Source organism: Lethenteron reissneri, chromosome 7, assembly GCF_015708825.2.
Source record: "Lethenteron reissneri isolate LAM-NWPU_2019-01 chromosome 7, ASM1570882v1, whole genome shotgun sequence".
Taxonomy (NCBI): Eukaryota; Metazoa; Chordata; class Hyperoartia; order Petromyzontiformes; family Petromyzontidae; genus Lethenteron; species Lethenteron reissneri.
This window is the reverse complement of record NC_083785.1, coordinates 11,649,719-11,670,382: the sequence shown is the minus strand read 5'-3', so window position 1 is coordinate 11,670,382 and position 20,664 is coordinate 11,649,719. Positions and strand designations below refer to the sequence as shown.

Sequence of the window (20,664 nt, the reverse complement as noted above, 5' to 3'; positions counted from 1 at the left end):
GCTCTGTGTGTGTGTGTCTCTTGCTCTCTGTGTGTGTGTGTGTGTCTCTTGCTCTCTGTGTGTGTGTGTCTCTTGCTCTCTGTGTGTGTGTGTCTCTTGCTCTCTGTGTGTGTGTCTCTTGCTCTCTGTGTGTGTGTGTGTCTCTTGCTCTCTCTGTGTGTGTGTCTCTTGCTCTCTGTGTGTCTCTTGCTCTCTCTCTGTGGTGTGTGTGTCTCTCGCTCTGTGTGTGTGTTGTCTCTCTCTGTGTGTGTGTGTGTCTCTAGCTCTCTGTGTGTGTGTGTGTCTCTCTCTCTGTGTGTGTGTGTGTCTCTTGCTCTGTGTGTGTGTGTGTCTCTCTCTGTGTGTGTGTGTGTCTCTTGCTCTCTGTGTGTGTGTGTCTCTTGCTCTGTGTGTGTGTGTGTCTCTTGCTCTCTGTGTGTGTGTGTCTCTTGCTCTCTGTGTGTGTGTGTCTCTTGCTCTCTGTGTGTGTGTGTCTCTTGCTCTCTGTGTGTGTGTGTCTCTTGCTCTCTGTGTGTGTGTCTCTTGCTCTCTGTGTGTGTGTGTCTCTTGCTCTCTCTGTGTGTGTGTCTCTTGCTCTCTGTGTGTCTCTTGCTCTCTCTCTGTGTGTGTGTGTCTCTAGCTCTGTGTGTGTGTGTGTCTCTCTCTGTGTGTGTGTGTGTCTCTAGCTCTGTGTGTGTGTCTCTCTCTCTGTGTGTGTGTCTCTTGCTCTGTTCGAGCCGTTATCAATGAGTCACGTTGCGACGGAAATTCAGGGCGGCGATGCGATTTCATTGTCGATTTTAAGAAAGAAAGAAAGGGAGGTTGGAGGGGGGGTGCGTGCAGAATGACTAACCGGTTTTAACAAAAAAAAAATACCGCGCAACGTTGGAGCAACGTTGGCATGTGGCTAGAACCGTTGGCCCAACGTTATCCCAACGTGCCTTGTGTACTGGGAAACGTGAGTCGACTTGAACTGCGGCATGAATAAATGCGCACGAGCACACACGTGATGGGGCTGTAATAATGCACCAATGTATCGATAGTTATCGTACGTGCAATGATATCTGCACCGATGACGTGCGCCTTCCTCACCCTGCACCACCTGCAATGACCAGCGTGGTGAAGTATGGTCGAATAATTCCACCCTCCCTCCCTCGCCTCATCACCAACAATGCATGGGGAAGGACATTCATCCAGCAGTGGATTAACAAGGGGGGCTGCGATTTATTTTACGAATAAATATATTTTTTAAAAAGCGCCGTAACCTCATTCGCTGCATCGTGGACAGATTAAAACGGCGACAGAGTTGACAAGCCCCGTGGCGATTCGCTGTCCATCGCTAGGTAGAGTAAGATACCCTTTGCCATTTAGAGTTTTGACAGATCACACCGCAGGAAAGTTTTTTTTTGGGGGGCAAACGGTCACCCATGAATGTTTTTTGAGTGAGATACGCAAAAAGGTCAAATTTGGTTTTTCTCCCAGCCCAAGAATTTTAAGGAGCCGAACTGTTAAAAGAATCCTTCCTTCTGTATTCGACGGATTCTTTTCTGTTCGGTTTTTGGAGCTCGATGTCACTTGTCGAGGTCTGGCTACTGACGAAGAGGGCTTCATGAGAGGGCTTCAAGAGAGGGCTTTATGAGAGGGTTTCATGAGAGGGAGCTTTAGTCCGTGTCGCTTTGCTGTTCCTCCTCCTCCGTTGAAGGATGCGCAGACTCCAGTGGGTTTACTCGACGATTCATAGTTTTGGGTTGAATGGCCACAATAACACAACTGTGGCTTGTCTATTAAGTATCTTTGTGTTTCTTGGTGTCTTATGGTTTTAATCTGTGGTCCATAGTTTGGGTTGAATGGCCACAATAACACAACTGTGGCTTGTCTATTAAGCATCTTTGTGTTTCTCGGTGTCTTTATGGTTTAATCTGTGGTCCATAGTTTGGGTTACATGGCCACAATCGCTCTCTGGCTGTTCCACGTTTCTGTTAGAGGCATCGACGAATGAACAGCGTGGCCGAGGAGCAGGTTTGGGGCACTTATGGGAAATTGCTCTTCATCACGATAAGCAGCATTCCCAACGTAGCCACGTTAGAACGATTTAATCGGTGCATAATTGCACAAACTGTACTATAACATTTGACAATTCACGAGTCAACTCAGCACATTCGTCAACAACACCGTGGCCTTCAAAGGAAATGTATTTAGAAATGGGCGAAGATGTCAAATGATGAAGAACCACGGATCATCTTCTTGGTTCTTTCGGTAAAGTCACGTAGAAGGGAAGTAATATTATATTATATTATTATATTATTTTATTGTTTTATTTTTATTATTATATTACTTTCCTTCTACGTGACTTTACCGAAAGAACCAAGAAGATGGATCCCTGCAGTCACGAAAGCTTTAAATCGAAATTTAACCACGGATCAAACGATGGGGGGGGGGGGGGGGGGTGGGGAAAGTGCAATGAGGCTGAGAGAGGCGCGCGTGTGGAATCTCACCGGGAGAAAGCGATCGCGGGCGCCGACATAAAGAGGAAGAGCAGGCGGGTTACGAAAAAAAAGCGCAAATTGGCCACATCATGGTGAGCGTTGAGAAACTCGGGTTGTCCAACGACAACCGATAAAGCCGGTGAACGCTTTCAAAATCAATTTTACCCGTTCCGAAAGGGCGGGAGCCGCTCAATCGATTTTGGTGGAATTCATCGCAATGAGCGCACCGATTTGGCCGACAGCGCAAAGCGCCCGGCGGCACAAGTCCACCGCGTGGCTCATTTCACCCTCCCCTTCTCAAGTTAAAGGCGCAGCCTTGCAATTGCTTGCTCACGCCGCCGCTTGCGGAGGCACCTCCGCCAAGTGGAGACGAGCTGACACTTTGCACGCCGACCAGATGTCTTGGAAGAGGTGGGCACGGTCATATTTGTTTGCCCTACCTAGATGCGATTTGAAAGAAAAAAAAAGCCGTGCACCGTTGTTTCAACTTGCCGCGCCGGCAGATCGAACGGAACCCGGCGACTTCTGTATCGCAAGTCCAGTGTGCGAAACCCATGACACCACCACAGTGCCCGCGAAGCTTGTCAGTCACGCGTGTTCCTCGACATGTGTATCTGTTGCGGCAATCTGCAAACCGGTGCTTTACTGGTTTTCCCCGAACGGTGATCCAACATAAACGATTTTAACCAAATGAGAAGCGTCACAAAATTAGTAAGTGGACGATGTCTCGCCTACATATCCGTCTCTCTCTCTCTATCAATATACACACAAAAGTATTTCCTTACACAATCCATCGGCCGCACGCACAGACTTCTGACAAGCAAACTCTGGACCTGCTTTGACTTTCGATGTCTCATCAGCAGGCCTGCTTGTGCCAATGCTGGTGAACTGGCCATCTTCCAGGCAAGGGACCCTCCCTCTCTGTACCCTCTCGACAAGACACGTGGGTTGGGCATGGCCAGGACACGTTGAATAAGAGCTTGCTACACCTATATAAAGACAAAATGATGCCACAAATGTGAAATTGTTTGAAAAAAAAAAACACCGGTAACTTTTTTCCAGATGACATTGCAGGATAGTGAGAAGTTGTGTAAAGGCTGCGGTTTGCGGAGGCTCTCATCCAGCAGTGGATTAACCATGCTTTACGACGACGATACTTAATAACGTCGCAATAATATGTATGTTCTGGGAACTCCCGAACAAGACCCACAGGACGATAGTATCCAGTCTTTTTTTAGATAATCCCGGGCTCTTAAGGAACCTTTCCAGTGAAAAGCAGGGTGGCCAAAGACTTCCGCGCATATTTATTTATCGTACCGGTTTATCGCGGGAATCCCTCCACCCCACCACCGCACACCCTTGCCCCCTCCCCATCCTTGCCCCCCCCCAAATCCCGCTGTGGCGAAGGAGAGAACACCCCCACCCCCACCACCACTCTCCCCACTCCACCCACTCTCCCACACCACGGACACACTATTGTCGCGACAGCACCACACGCATCACAACGGCACGGCGATCAGCGGTGCGCGCGCCACTGCCGCCTCCACCACGTTGCGAGTTGCGCTGATTTCATTGGCGAAGTCGGCGCAAAGATCGTCACCTGCGTCGTCGCAATGGTACGTGACCCGGCCGTGGCATGAATATCGTCGTTCTCCTGCAGATGCTGTTTGCTGTTGTTAGCGGTGGTGGCACAATTACAATTGGTGATGCTGCTGCTGCTGCTGCTACTACTAGATTGGCAGATGGTGGCACACGCACACGTAACAAAAGTGAACGCAATCGTCAATGACACAACTGTGGACCTACACAGGTAAATACAAATAAATCAGGAGACGTTTCGGCCAATGGCCCTCATTCACAGCACATAGATGGTGCCGTGGATAAGGGCCATGGCGCGAACCGTGCCTATTATAAATATATTTTACTCTTTTAGGACAGTGCTATTGTTGAATGCCAATGTTATATGTGGCTCATTTGCAAAGAACCATATCTTTCGAATCGATACCTGTGATGGTCATTTGCGAACCACTGTTCGGATGAAGATCTATCGGCGTCGTGTTGGGCGTGTTGTGGCTTGTTGTGGCGTGTTGTGGCTTTTTTGGTACCATACTTCGCCACGCTGGGCAGTGGTGAGTTGGTGAGTGGTGTCGGAGTGGGCTCACAACCGGGCTGCCGCGTCTGGAGTGCGGTGTGCTAACCACTGCCGCCACTGATCACGAAGCCGCGAAACGTTTATCGGATTTCGATTTAAAGCTTTCGTGACTGCAGGGATTCATCTTCTTGGTTCTTTCGGTAAAGTCACGTAGAAGGGAAATAATAAACGTAATAAAAATTAAACATAATAAGATACAATTCTCACGACGTTTCGGCCACAACGCAAGCAGCCGTCCTCAGGTGAAGAACAGGGCTTTCGGAAAGACAGCGTCCGAAGTTGTGAGAATTGTATTTTATTATATGTTTTATTTTTATTATTGTATCATTTCCCTTCTACGTGACTTTACCGAAAGAACCAAGAAGAGGTTTATCGGATTGTCGAAATTAATTTCGGTTTCAATGGAATAATACACACTCGATGAAAATGCTCAAAGAATGCGTTAAGCTCGGCGTTCATCTCCGGCGGTGGTCGTGTCCATTCCACGTTACCATGGAGGGCACTTGTACAACAGCTGTTGAGTCCGCACACTGCAGGGAAGCAGCGACGTAGAAACCGAATCAATGAATCCATTATTTTACTGACCTCTGCTGCCCGCCACGTGATTCCAGCAGCGGCCTGTTTTAGACGCGTGCTATGAAGAAGGGCCATGGCGCGAAACGTCGCCCATTATGTACTTATTCAATTTGTACGGACGGGTACGTGTGAGCGTTACACTTCTTTCGCACTGTACGTAGACAATCTTGCTAATCGGAGGTGCGGGGGGGGGGCGAAGGACAACAAAATAAAAACAACAGAAAGTAGTTCTAAAGAAATGAGTTTGTAAATCTCGACGATTTAAAAGTGCACAGCTCCAATGGCTTGCTAATATCGGAAGGAAGAGCGTTCCAGACGGCCGCAGAATCGCATCTGAAAGCGCACGATGCAGTGACCGTCTTTGTTTGATGCCCACAGTGTTGTTATTTCCGAATGTGGTGAGATTTTTAAAAATGTTTTATTTGTACTTGTGCAACACTGCCAACGCAGCGGCAAACACCAAATAATTAGTTAAATGCACGGTGGTCACCCATCCTAGTGCTGAGCAGGCTCAACGCCTGCTTAGCTTTCGAAATAGAGCGCGGTCGCGTACTCGTGATGCTAAGGGATACAAATGCTTTTGTAATTTGATCTTTACAGCCATCTCTCAGCTGTTGAGGAGACACACTGATCATTCCTCCAGGATGTGGACAGAGACAGACATTAGCAAACATGCCCAATGGGCACTGTTGATCAAACAACGTGGAGAACAGCGAATGGCAATATAATTAATCATTAACAGCTCGTAGAAACACACACAATGAATATATATATTTCTTCACCTGAAGACGGCTGCTTGCGTTGTAGCCGAAACGTCGTGAGAATTATTTTATTATGTTTTATTTTTATTATTTTATTACTTCCCTTCTACGTGACTTTACCGAAAGAACCAAGAAGAGAAAAATGAATATATCGTTTATATATCTCGTCCCTCCACGTAAAACTAAAAGATCAAGGTATATTTTACACTTCTCATCAGCCACAAATTTTAAAAAGAAATTGGCTCAATACAAGCACCGTCTGGACCGGTTTCGACACTTCTCATCAGAAGTGTGTGTTCCAAAGGTAATTTGAAGGACTCCCGGAGGGAGCTCTGTGATATCCGCTTCCGTGGGCTTCTGTGACCCCCTCCCCAGCCCCTATAGCACAATCCGGATACAATTAATCAACGACACACATTTGTCCAAACATCTCAATGCAGGAACCTCCTGACAAAGAGTCTTGAGACTCAAGCGAGATGTTGACATTGCAGGGGCGAGCGTGGCGCTTAAATAATTCCGAACGCGGAGATGGAGCGCGCAGGTAAAGGCGTGAGGATGAGTGAACGCGGATTCTCGAACGGGGGCCGTCCATTAATGACGTCACGCACCTAGGGGGGTGGGGGGGGTCAGACATTTGTGACGATGTGTGACGAGGGGGGGGGGGTTGAGAAATGTGACGTCACGTAAAAATGCGTAACTTTAAATAAATATAGACAACACGTTCTACTTACTTAAATAGACTTGGTAGTAGGTTTTCACCCTTTTAAACTGGTACAAAACTGACACCTTTATTCAAGGCATCATGTTTGCAATAACCACAACACAAGTAGTCAAAAAAGCAAACAAAAAGAAGCAACTCTGATAATGATAATAATAAATAGACTTGTTAATAAATGTTTTCTCCTACGACATCAGAGTGCAGCGGCACATTAAATACGCACTACAATGACAATAGTTTAAAGCGATTTGAAGCATGTTTTATTATTTGGGGGAGGGGGGCAGAGCTTTGTGACGTCATATTTGAGGGGGGGGGGTCTGACTTTTTATGACGCCGTGTGACGAGGTGGGGGGGGGGGGTCAAAAATCGTCCAAAATCGCGTGACGTCATTTATGGACGGCCCCAAACGACGTCCACACTTTGTCAAATCGCGACCACCGCGGGCACCGCACCGCGACGAGTGGGGAAGTGGTCCCGTGGTGTCCCGACCTTCACCGCCCACAACCCACGATCTACTCGTCAATAATTAATAATAACCCTGATCAATCCCTGATCAATCCACTGCTGGACAAAGGCCTCCCCGGGCCACCGTTCGTCATGGTGGGTTGAGTGGCGGGAGTTTACCAAGCTGGTCAGTGCGGACTGATCAGAATCGCCACGGTGGCGAGATGTTAACTACCTCGCCGAGTATACACGAGACCGTGGGTTCGAGCCCGAGCCCTGACGCCCGCTGTATATTTGGAGTTTGCATGTTCTCCCCGTGGTCGCGTGAATTTTTCTCCGCATTCAGAATCTAAATCACGCGTATAAGAGCATTTGGTTGCTGTACATTTCCACGTGATAAGCCACGTGGTCGAGCTATCATTTGTGGGCAGATCGCGTCTGAAAAAGTGGCTCGTAACTGGTGAAATAAAAAAAATTATTCTTAATAGAATACGTGTTAATGCTGGAGGAATCAGATGAGCTATAAAGCTCTTTTCACAGATCTCCGGTAGGGTTGGGTCGGAACGTTCCAACAACAAACACCAACATGATGACGCGGTTGGGGGTGTGGTTGATGTTGGTGCGTAGGACCGGCTCACGCTCGCCACTGATGTTAGCCGTGACCGGTAATGCAACTCGGAGTCCATGGCTCAGCCCCATCTCTTCACCCCTATTGCCCCTTATTGCCCCCTCGCCCGCCCCGCCCCTTGCTAGCCCGCTCCCATGCTTATGAAACGCAAAACCCAATAATTTGCTTACTAACCTCGTGTGAAGGACGTTTTAGCAGCTGATTTTTTCTTATTTCCCCCCCCCCCCCCCCAATGGAATTCACACAACGGAGACAGAGTGACCCGTCTCAGTATTTTATGCACAATCCGCCATGAAACCGGACGCATGAGTTTGATTCTCAGCCAGGGCTAACATCAGTGGCGAGCGACAGCAAGCATTGCCACCTCCCCTCGACTGCGAAGACTTGTCAGGACCCTCCTGAAAACAAGAGTCCTGAGACTCAGTGAGACTTCTTTCCTGGATAATCAAGCGTGCAATATTACGTGTACTCTTATTTGAATGACGAATGCATTCATCATCGGCAGCTGCGGTCGTGGTCAATCCACTGCTGGGTGAGGCCCTCTCGACAAGCCGCCCGCTATCTTTCACAATCTCGCGATGCAGCGATAACCACACCAAGTCACGGTGGCTAGGAGATGTTAACTTCCTCGCCTGATATACAGGAGATCGTGGGTTCCATCCCGACCGTGACGCCTTTTACATTTGGAGTTTGCATGTCCACTCTCCCCGTGGTCGCTTGGCATTTTTTTCCCGGCTCCTCCGGGGTTTCCCCCTCCGCATTAGAATCAACGCCACACGTAGCGCTCTCTTTCGACCTGGCGGTCACATGACAACTGAACAAAGTGGCTGACCGTCATCACGTGGACGTTTGCGGGCAGCAGACAAACACTTAATACGCGCGTTTCTAAACCACGTCACAAGCCACTCCGGCTACGGTTTGTTGTCTGGTCGCTTCTGAAAAAGAGCTCGCCACATCGCTCAGTGGGGCTTGCACGGTAAATGAAAAAAAATAGTTTAGCACTCGCGGCTGTGTTGTTTTCATCGTGTCGATGTTATCGCTCGACCCTGGTTGCTGAACGCAAAGAGGAAACTCGCCACGGGGGTTTGCCTTGTTATTGTGGTCATGGCGGAGGGCATTGCACGAGGTCACATTGTTGTTATTATTACGAGTAAAATGATTAGGATTACATTGGTCAACACACTTTTTCTGGCATAAGGTATTCCAACGGTGTTAATGTAATTTTGGGGTGCTGATTCCAAAGCTGGCATCAGTTAGTTGTCTATCAAATCAGGTTTTTGAGATATCAAATATTGCATTTTCAATAAAAACTACAGAAGAAAAATATTAAATAAATGTGGATATCTACATAAAATGATATTATAAACACACTATCCTAAAAATACAGCACCATATTTTAACACTAAAGCAGTCATTGACTGGCAACAACTTGCAATCATAAGTGACAGAGTTAATTTCGGGTAAAATCAATGAAAATGGGGTATGCCGATAGCGTAAAAATGATGTGATAGAGCAAATCTGAGACCAGATTTGGAATCAGCACCCTGAAATTAGTCTAAAACAGCTGCAAAAGTCCAGGCCAGAAAAAAAATGTGTTTTTATTGTTGACCAGTGTTATTAGAAACATGACCTCCACTTACCGTCCGCGCCCCAACCAAAACACAAATCGTCGTTATCGCTATCACCATCGTCGTCGTCTATCAATCATCTCACCAGGCGGCGGTGGCGGCCACTCCGCACCAAGCGGCTGCCAGCGATCCAGCGCTGTGGAGGCAGCAGCGACTGTTGGTGGATCACCGCACGAATGTTGTGAAACTCTCCTACCCGCGGGTGTTGTGATGACCCCCCACCCCACACCCTGGCTCGCTTACACAAATGTGGACTCGATAGAGTTACCCCCCCTCCCCCGCCTCTCGCACATGCTCCGGTTTCCTGCCACACTTATAAACGCGCCTTATTGGGTGAAAAAAATATGAATGGATGGAGGACCGCAGAGCTTGGGAAATTACCAACTGACCGCGTAGCTGCTGGTGCCTTCCCGCTCATCAGGTTCGAGGGAACACTGCGGTGGTAGCACAGAGTTAAAAAGTCGAAAATATTATATTACCTTTTTAACTTTTTATATCCCACGTGCCATCAACTCCTTATTCTGCGTATTTTTGTCTATGTCACCGTCTGAACCATCGTACTACTACTATAAGAGATCATCAATGCATCGAGTTTCCTGGCTGGCTGCTGGCTGGGCTCCTCTGAAACCTATTCCTAAACTATAAACTCTTTTCATCCTAAACTATAAACTCTTTTTTATTTCACCAGGTACGGCCCCACGTGTGTAGGTTGCATCCAGCCTCACTCGTTTCCTCCTACCACAAAACAAATTCTGAAAAATCGAGTGACCTCTAATCCACAACAAAGGTAGTAGTAGTTCATCTTTTAAACTAGTTTTATTTATTTCACCAGGTAAGGCTTCCACTGATCCACGTAGCTCTTCTTCAGAAGCGACCTGGCTACAAATGATAGCTCAACGAAGTGGCTTATCATGTGGAAATGTATCCCAGCTAAACACTCTAAACCAGTGACTTGCGGTGAGGTCAATGGCTGGGGAGGCACTGGCTCGTGTCAGAGCCAGATTCACACACTGAGGGAGGCGTGGCCTCACTGAGGGGGTGTGTCTTCACTGAGGGGGCGTGTCTTCACTGAGGGGGGCGTGTTAGACACGTCCCCCTCAGTGAGGCAGATGTGATAGCTGCCTCCCCTGGTGCTTTTCATTGCAGTTTTATGCCGAGACCAGCGAGCCTAAATATCTTTATACACATACGGGAAATAAGCTACCTGGAGTTTGGAAGGCGAGGACATGAAATGAAGGGGTCTACAAACATTACATTGGTGACATACAGAGATAGTGACAGCCAACCCCAAAGCTCCCGTGCCTCAATCCGGCCCTGGTGGGAGACCGCGAGGGTTTCAAGCGACGCACTGAACACGGGGTTCAAAACACGCGGCCTTTTTTGTTAAACCGTAAAAAAAGAAATGAAAAATTTAATAAAAAAAACAAAACCCCTATCAACAGTTCCTGCAGAGGTGCAATTGCGGTCCAGGGCAAAATGTGTACCCCGACTGACGGACAGCAGCAGCAGTGAAGGAGGGGCAGTTGACTGTGGATGCCTCTCGTCTTGATGAGCATCGCTGTGATCCTAACAAGGGATCCTCATTAGGATTACCCGACCTCAATCTTATTCTTCTTCTTTCTTACGCCTGGTGTGGATGCAGAGCAACAAACCGCGATTTCACGTCCAGTTGGTCAAGCCAGCAGATAACCGCGCCATGAGCAGCTGAGTGTTCTCGCTGTGATGTCTCCCTCGTGTATGTGGATCGGGCATCTGGATGACCACAGACGCACACTGCAGTAGGAGAGTTCCTAGCTGCCCATTTGCGCCACCACAGTTCGTGCATTTCAGGGTGGACCGTGAACTTCGTGGAAGATTAAACCCAGGGATCGTCTGCGTTGGGTCTTTCACGATGACCCGATTACTGCGAATGCTATCAACTTTCTCAACCACTCCAGGCACTGGCAGAAGCGACGTGGGCGAGGTGTGACGACGTCATCCGCTTTCGCCTCCATGACCCCTCACGACCTTGCGCCTCACCTTGTGTGTGTGTGTGTGGGGGGGGGGTCTTCTAATTAAAAATGTATATAGCGCCTTGTCCAGCAGCAGTGTGATGAGATGAGTCGAGGAGAAGAATTGCAGCTTTAGTGTTGTTGTCGTTCGCACGGTTGGCTGCGTACGGCGCGTAAGAATTTCCACGCGCGCGTGCGTGATGAATGTGATGATGGTGATGATGATGCGTGAAAACGAACGGTGATGAAAGTGAACACATTCCTGCGGAGGGAGCTGGTAGGAACGTTGGGTTGCTCGGTCAATGGCCAGGGTCAACGGCGGCGTGGTGTATTCCGCAAATATGCCCGACTGTGAGGGCGGGCACAAGCCGGCGTGAGTAGGTTAAACGTTGAGTTTTATAAGGGCACCACGGGGTGACCAGCCCCTCCCCACCCAGCCCCTCTCCTCCCCACCCTCCCCTCCCCACCCAGCCCCACCCTCCCCACCCAGCCCCTCCCCACCCAGCCCTTCCCTCCCCACCCAGCCCCTCCTTGCACGACGGACACAATAATCCCCTGTGGGCTGGTGTAACCAGGAGGCTCCTACCAGTAAAATGAGTGGTTGATGATGAGTAAGCGAGCGTGACGATGGGTTGGGAAGTTGGGAAAGGGGGATGAACGGTGTTAATGATGGGGACGGGAGGGGGGGGGGAAAGAGGAGGGCAAGTAAGCGAGTGTCTTTAGGGTAGAACGAAACACGGAGAGTGATGCTGAGTGATTGACGTTGAGGGGCAGCTCGTTCCAGTGTAAGGAGGCCAGAAGGGGAAAACGGAGTGAATCGTGATTGGGCACAGGGGGGGACACAGACTGCTGGGATTGTGAACGCAGAGGGCGTGGCTGCCTGTGATCCAGCACTGCGTTTGTATGTACGTTCAACTTCTTTCGCACCGTACCCTGCCAACCGTGATAATCGGAGGCAGCGGCGAGGGTTGGCGGATCACCAGCACACACTAATGTGGTGAAACTCCCTTCCCGTGGACGTCGAGGACGAGAGACACCCCCCGGCTCGCCAGGAGAAGGCGGTACAGCAAGTGGACTCTTCGCCGTCTGTTTCACATCTGCATGGGATAGAGTGTTGCTCCCTCGCACGCGTGGGTTTTCTCCGTGTGCTCCGGGTCCTCATTAGATGGTTACTAACACCTCAATATAGAGGATTGCAGAGCCTGGGCAATTGCCATTAGTGCCAGCTTACCGGCGTGGCTGCTGCCGCATGGAGCGAAACGTCGGGCATCGTGTTGACGACACCGTGTCCGACGTTTTTGCTGCCACGTGCTAGGGGCTTATTCAGGAGCTCGATCGAGTTCGCGCGGGGCACGGCACCCCGAGTCGCACATCGCAGAGCCGTACAGTGCGACCGTTACGCTGTGGCGGTGGCGGTTGGCAAGCCCAAGCCTCCGTGCGTCCGAAACGTTGACGATAACGAATCTTACGCTATCAGCTTCGTCCCCCACGGCCGCATGCCGTTGTGATGTGGCGTTTCCCAAGCCTGTTCTTTCTCAGAATTAAGTAAAAAAAAGAAAGAAAAAATATCGATTTTACGCGAAGGAGTTTTTTTCTTCTTCTTGTTTTCTTTTCTTTCGGCGTGACGATCATTGGCGGCCAGGTCCGAGGCCATCACCGCTCTCCACGTGAGATACCCGATTTTAATCGCCGGTGGCCAAAACCCGAATTATTGAAGCCAGAATGCAACGCGATGCCGGCTCATTGTATCCGTCACGGCCACGATGAACTGCGTGGGCTAAACCTCTGCCACCGCGCCTTCACATCTGCCTGTCCGCCGTACCTTTCTTCATTATTGACAACTTGCAGCTCAGCACACGACAGATATGCCTGCGCAGCGCGACTCACGACCTCCTCTTGATACCCAGATCCAGGATGGTCACGGCTATGCGCCGCTTCTCGGTGGCAGCCCCAACAGTCTGGAACGCTGTCACCCCTCTGCACATTCGCAGCATCACCTCAATCGCCTCCTTCAAGAGAGACTTAAAAACTCACCTCTATAACCACGTGCTTTCGAGCGACTCTGAGTTGTGGCCGTTACGTCCGCAACTTTGCGCGCGTTATAAATTGCATTATTATTATTATCTGGGGAGCTAAGCAGGAGGTGATCCTGTTCCATCAACATGGATTGAATTGGCTTACAAAATATGCCTTATGAGCCCATGGGTTAATCCGACCCTGGATGTGCTTCGGAGAATGTTTACAGATGTCCGCCACCACCGCCACCACCACCACGACCACTAAAGACACAAAGATCCCCCGTATAGCCTCAACAGACTGTTGGGGAAAGTGCCTTTAGCGAGTACCGATGATGACCGGCACGGCACACGAAGAAGGTGGTTGGCCAGCACCACGCCCGGCCGCCTTTGTCTCCCCAGTGGTGACGTTTACACATCGCACCAGGCACTCATTTGAGGCTGAGTCGACCTAGTGGAGGCCCAGGACCGGTTCAGATCATTATCGTCACCGGTGGTGGCCATGAGTGGGAATCGAACCCGTTGTTGCCGGGTTCGTAGCGCCTGTATGTAGGTATGTTGATCTTCTTTCGCCAATCGTGCAAATCGGAGGTGAGCAGCGCGCTAACCACTGCACCCCCGCTCTCCACCACGACCACCACCACCACCACCCCACATCCTCCTCTGCAACCCCTAGGCCAGCGGGCGGCAATCTGCGGCTCTTCAAGGACTGCTCCGTGACGTAATTCATTCAGCACCGCCTCGTATTCACCACACTGCACTGCGGCTCTCGAAACACGTTTTTTGTTCACCGAATTCGAGAATAAAAATGTCTCTTCTTGTTATTTTGGACCCCTCCTTCCCCCCCTCCCTCCCCCATTTCTGCTCTAGGCAATGGAGTCTGACGATCTGGAGCCCTTCAACCTGAACGTGAACCTCTCGTGGCTGGTGGGCCTGGACTACGAGGAGAACGCCACCGCCCCGCACGACGCCGGCTGCGACCTCTCGGCCACGTGGCTCTTCCAGCGCAACTTCCTCGTGGCCGCCTACTCGGCGGTGTGCCTCCTGGGCCTGGCGGGCAACGCCCTCGTCGCCGTGGTGCTCACCCTGCGGCCGCGCTCCTCCCGCGGGCAGCCCACCGCCGCCGACCGCTTCCTGCTGAACCTGGCGGCCGCCGACCTCCTGTTCGTCGCCACGCTGCCCTTCGTGGCGGTGAACGCGACGGCGCGCTGGCGGCTGGGCACGGCGCTGTGCCGCACGGTGCACGCGGTGCACACCCTCAACCTCAGCTGCAGCATCCTGCTGCTGGCGTGCATCGGCGTCGACCGCTACCGCGCCATCGTGCACGCCACGACGGCGCGCCGCGACGGGAACCGCGCCGGGGCGGCCGCGGCGGCCGCGCGGGGCTCTCGCGCCTGCGCCCTCGTCTGGCTCTTCTCGCTGGCGCTCACGGCCCCCGACTTCGCGTTCGGCGCCGTCACCGTGGACCCGCTGAGCGGCGCCAGCCGCTGCGAGCACGCCTACCCCGAGGGGCAGGCGGCCGCGTGGCAAGCCGCGCTGCGGGCCAAGCACCTGCTGCTCGCCTTCGTGGCGCCCGGCGCCGTCATGCTCTTCTGCTACTGCAGCATCATCCGCCGGCTGTCGCGCTCGCAGGTGCACGAGCGCCGCAAGGCCGTGCGGGTGACCGTCGCCATCGTCGCCGTCTTCTTCGTCTTCTGGCTGCCCTACAACGCGGTGGTGGTGGCCGACACGCTGGCGCGCCTCGGCGTCGGTGCTCCGGGCGCCGAGCAGCGGTCGCAGGACGGCACGGACGCGGGGTCGGAGGCGGCGGCGGCGCGGTCGTGCGCCCTCGAGGAGACGCTGGCCCGGGCGCTCGCCGTCACGGAGGGCCTGGGCTTCGCTCACTGCTGCCTCATCCCCGTGCTCTACGCCTTCATCGGGGAGAAGTTCAAGCGCCGACTGGGCCGGCTGCTCAAGCACTTGCGCTCCTCGCGCAAGGCCGGCGGTGGCGGTGGCGGAGGAGGGGGGGTGCACGCGATCGCGCGGTACCCGGCGAGCGTCAGCGCCCACTACCAGCGTGGCCGCGTCACCTCCGTCACGTCCGAGTCGGAGTTCTCCAGCTGCTGAAGAGGAGATGGTGGTGGCGGAGGGAAGGGGGGTGGAGAAGAAGAAGGGGGCGGGGGTGGGGGTATAGCACCCCAAATCAAAATAATCGGTCCTGCAATTGTACAGGATAGGAATCCACCTAAAACCTACGTACGGCCTAATTTCATTGTTCCATCTCCACGGCAGACGTGACCTTGTATAATAGTAAAAAGTTAACGACGCATTTTTATTTTCTATTAAACTATCTAATTTTTATTTTACCAGGTAAGGCCCCCTGAGCTTAATAGCTCCTTTTCAGAAGCCACCTGGCCACAAATGATAGGTCAACGAAGTGGCTTGTCACGTGGAAATTCCTAGCAGCCAAATGTATGTATGTTGAACTTATTTCGCGCCGTACGTGCTAATTGCGTGATTCACAATGTAGGAGGGAAACACCGCAGGAGTTGGGAGAAAATTCCACGCGACTACGGTGAGGAGAGAGAGAGAGAACGCGCAAACTCCAAACATACAGCAGGCGTCAGTGAGCGTGGCCTGCAGCATGGAGTTGTGCTAAACTGACCGCACAGTCACACTGGAGGCCTCATTGGCTGCAAGGGAACATTTCCTGTTGGGTCACAAACAGGTCATCTGAGTGACTGTTGCCTTCAGGAAACGGCGAACGGGCTCCCCATAGCGTAAGGGTGCCAGTCCTCACCATATTATGGGGATCCCAGCTGCGTATTGCAGCAGCAAACATTGATCTGTCTGCAAGTTTTTGTGTCTTTGTTTCAACGGCTGCCCGTTGTCGGGATGGCCACATTCTCTCGGCCCTTGCAATCGCTGGTTCTGAAATGACAAAATGGCAACGTGTTCAGTTCTTTTGAGCTCGTGGTCTGGGCAAGGCCGAGAGCTTTTGTTGGTCATGCAATTGCTGCACCGCTTGTGTGTTGGTTCCTCTACAAGACGAAGCGCGTGCACACATGCAGTGCCGGATTATCCTAGTAGCTAAAGTAGCATATGCTATGGGCCCCACACTTTCAAGGGCCCCGCGCTAAATGCTTTCAAGCTATCAATTCCGGTTCAGTGATTCTGCACTTGCTCTATTACCATAGTACTATACCGCCTTCAACTTTTATGAACGGCTGGGTGGTTAAGGTTAGCGATTTGTCGCATTATCTGGCTGTATAGCAAATGAGAAAATACAATTACTTTACTATGCAAGTAAAAAAATTGTGTTTTAATATTTATGTTTTTTTAAATATATTTAGAGCCCCTTTATAACATATGCTACAGGCCCCGCACTAGCTTAATCCGGCACTGCGCACATGCACGTGCACACGCACACTACGATTCGCCTTGTAGCCCTTGCAGTCTGTCGATACAAAGTGCCGTTCGCGAGCACCTATTAAGGCGAAACCCGACTCAATAGGGGGAGGTGTGTTAAGCATCACGCCCCCGGACGCCTTTGCCTCCCCAGTGCTGACGTTTACACGCCAAGGCAGGTAATAATGTAAGGCGTTGGGAGACGTAGGACCGGCTCAGATGTTCGCCACCGCCGATAGCCATGGGATGCTGGGATGGTCGTTAGTGCGTTAATCACAGCGCCACCGCTCCACAGCAAAGAATGAATATCCCCCGTGTAGCTTTAACAGACCGTTGGGGCAAGTGCTGTTAGCGAATATCGATGATGGCCGGCACGGCACACGAGGGAGTGGGTGGCCAGCACCACGCACGACCGCCTTTGTCTCCCCAGTGGCGATGTTAACTACACACCGCACCAGGTACTCATTTGAGGCTGAGTCGACCTAGGGGAGGTCCAAGACCCGATTAAGATAATCGTGACCGGTATTGACTGTGAGCTGGAATCGGAACTTGGGTCGCCGAATTCGTAGCACAGCGCGCTAACCGCGACACCACCGCTCCCCACAAACATGCACAGGGCTTTTTTCAATTAAAAGTTAAATGTCAATAATTTCTGTCTATTTGAATAAATGTTCTTTGGAAAAAATCTAGGGAATGAATCAAACGTGCACACGTCTCGTTAAAAGGTTCGTCCTGTTCGCGAGCAGGATTAGAATCCACACGTCGCTGTATATTTTGTCGAAGACAAACATTGACCCAGTAAACACGCAACGTTGAGTCAACGTTGGCCCAAAGTTGGTTCGGCGCTTCCAGCCACGTGTCAACGTTAGCCCAACGTTGGCGTGCTTAATGGGTAAGACGCATGCGACTGAGAATTAAAGTCGAGATTAACCGCACGTCACGTGTTCCGTCCAATCGCAGTTCCAGTTACAATCCGCGCGCTACTTCGCAAAGAGTTAAAACCACACCGCGTGCCTTAATACGGCCTGGACATTGCTTGCAAGACGATTTGGATCGGCCGCAGTCCTTCCGCACGCGATTCGAAAGACGCCAATGACGCCTATCTCGGGCGTTCGATGGCTCGACTTCGTCAGAAATGTCGCCGTCACATCTGCAGACCCGGCGGCCGCCCTGTGCGATCGAGAGCTCAGTTCGAGGGACGTTAGACGGATCGTCGCTTTGCAGACCGATGTCGCCCCGTCTCGGTGCGTAAACTCCAGCGGCACATTGCGCTCGCTGCGTTGCTGTTGGTGCGAGATCGACGTTCGAAGTTGATGGACTGCGACCCTCAAAGGAATTGGGCACCCGCCGTCGTGGTCGCCCCACGTGATCAGTGGATCAAGCAAAGCACTCGAGAGCACGCCGCGACGTGTGGCAGCCGAGGGCAGTTGATGCGAATGCTGTCGCAAGAACGAGAATGATGTATTTATGCTGCAGGAGGAATCCGATGAGCCTGTGAAGCTGTTTCTTGTCACGGATGTTCGGTAGGGGCCTGGGGAGGAGTCAGAACGGCACAACAACAAACAGAACACAAACACGAGTGCCAAGTACAAGAATGGTACACAAATCACCCAAATTCTAGATGTGAAGTTTTCGTGACTGTTTTTTTCGGAAAGTCACGGCGGTAAAAAATTAAATAAATGAAACATTTTTTGGTTGTTTTTTCATTTATTTTATTTTTTACCTAAATCACCCAAACACATACAAATTAAACTAAACCATCCCCATCCTACCAGACAAAGGCCCCTCGAGGTATTAACTTATTTTTCAAAAGCGACCTGGCCACAAAATGATAGCTCAACAAGGTGGCGTATCACTTGGACATTTCTCGCAGCTAAATAATCCAAATAGCCTCGACGCAAGAGGTCGCACGTTTGGCACAACGGCCCCTCGCTGACTGCACGTGACGAATGAACACGTTCAGTCAGTTTCAGTTTCATGTATTAGGTAATAACCCTGTGAGCCATGCGGCTCTTGACTCGGGTGCAACCGCAACAAACACAAAAACATGAACAAGAAACATCTTAAAGTGACTGCACGCAACAGAAAAATCCAGGAAAAAACAGCAAAGTCTTCCAGACGAAGCACCGTATTTCAACGCTGTGTGCAAAAATCCCAATGGGATGCAAGTCAAACAATAACAACCATAAGACAATTTATATTAAAGTTATCAGGCTAACTCTGTACGACCACAAACAAACATGGCTAAACCAAAACGTTTTCAAAATCACCAAAATAAACCTAGAAAAACAATGTAACGTGAGGAGGGGGATGACGTTCAAACATCCGTACATTTTACGGACAAGGCGAAATCCTTGCGAGTTGGGGAGCCTTCCCCCTCTACGCGAGTCGCACGTTGTTGCTGGACTGCCATCTTACTGATACCACCGATTTGCCTCCCTGCGGTGGCGCGATAACCGGCATCGATTTGGAGGTGGGATTGTTGGTGGCTTCGCACGGAGGTTGCGAGGGCAGCCAGTCGCCTGAGCAATGCAGTACAGCAAGTAAGGTGTCCGACAGGTGCATTTTTTTTGCTGGGTCTGCGCCACGGTTATAGAATTTCCCCTCCGTTGCAAATGTCGTTTATCCGATAACGTGGATAGGAGCCGTCCATAAATGACGTCGCGCACCTAGGGGGGGGGGGGGGGTTCAGACATTTGTGACGATGTGTGACGAGGGGGTGGGGGGGGGTTGAGAAATGTGACGTCACGTCACAATGCGCAACTTTAAATAAATATAGAATTGTTATAACAACACTAATTGTTATAACAACACTCTTACAACATCAGAGTGCAGCGCCACATTAAATACGCACTGCAATGACAATAGTTTAACGCGATTTGAAGCATGCTTTATTTTTAAAATGAAAATATGGTTTTGGGGGGGGGGGGGGGGGCAGAGCTTTGTGACGTCATTTATGGACGGCCCCATACTTTAAGAATCGTCTTAGAACACCGGGAGTCAAATTTTTTTTTTATATTTAGCTTCTCTGTTTCTCTTGGCCTTTCCTGATTCTTACAAGGCGCCTTGAGACATTAGTGAAAATAAATATAAATTAGTATTACCATGAGCGTCATCACCTCGTGAGCGCCGTTGCTTTGCCCCCTTGAAAGCGACAGGAATGCAGTTCAATCGCGGAGCCGTCCTGAAAAAACACGACGTCTCTAGACTCGCTCGAGCTTTAGTAAGAAAGGGAATAATTTGACCAACAACCAACTAAACCCGACTCAATTCCGACGCAGTTGTTGACCGCGTGAGATTGAACAATTTTGACTGCACGAAGCTCAGCGCTCTTCACGACGACGAGAATTATAATAATATAATAATATAATTCACTTCGCTTTCTTTGTGAAGTCACGATTGGGCAAAGGCCTTTCTCCTTCCCACGCTGTCAGTCACGAGGCTGTTTTTGTGCGTTGTGTTTATCATACTTCACCACGCCGGCCGGTGCGGTTTGATGTCGGGAAGGGCGAGCGGGGTGGGGGGAGGGAGATGTGGTGTGGTTGGCAGCCGTCGAGGACCTGTCCACATGTCTCGACTCTTCTCGGGTGTTAAAGGGGCCGTTCATAAATGACGTCACGCACCTGGGGTGGGGGGGTCAGACATTTGTGTGACGATGTGTGCCGAGGGGGGGGGGGGGGGTTGAGAAATGTGACTTCACATCAGAATGCGCATCTTTATATAAATATAGACAACACGTTCTACTTAAATAGACTTTTAATACATGTTTTCTCCTACAGCATCAGAGTGCAGCACCACATTAAATGCGCACTACAATGACAATAGTCACGTAGGTGTAAAATAAAATAAATCCCGACGTTTCGGGCGCAACACAAGCGTGCTTTGCCACCTGATGACGG

At 50.8% G+C, this 20,664-nt stretch overlaps 1 protein-coding gene across 3 annotated transcripts; it reads left to right on the top strand.

Annotated features, from left to right (window-relative positions):
• Window positions 1-3,941: 3,941 nt before the first annotated feature.
• LOC133357668 (C-X-C chemokine receptor type 4-B-like) lies at window positions 3,942-19,365 on the top strand. Of its 3 annotated transcripts, none has more exons than XM_061575754.1 (2): window positions 3,942-4,081; window positions 14,249-19,365. In XM_061575754.1, the coding sequence occupies exons 1-2, from the start codon at window positions 4,079-4,081 to the stop codon at window positions 15,482-15,484; spliced, it is 1,239 nt and encodes a 412-aa protein (XP_061431738.1). In that variant the 5' UTR covers window positions 3,942-4,078; the 3' UTR covers window positions 15,485-19,365. The 3 variants fall into 3 exon arrangements, with proteins under 3 accessions (XP_061431738.1, XP_061431755.1, XP_061431747.1); XM_061575771.1 differs by lacking the exon at window positions 3,942-4,081 and adding an exon at window positions 12,879-13,030; XM_061575763.1 differs by lacking the exon at window positions 3,942-4,081 and adding an exon at window positions 13,697-14,099.
• Window positions 19,366-20,664: the final 1,299 nt, after the last annotated feature.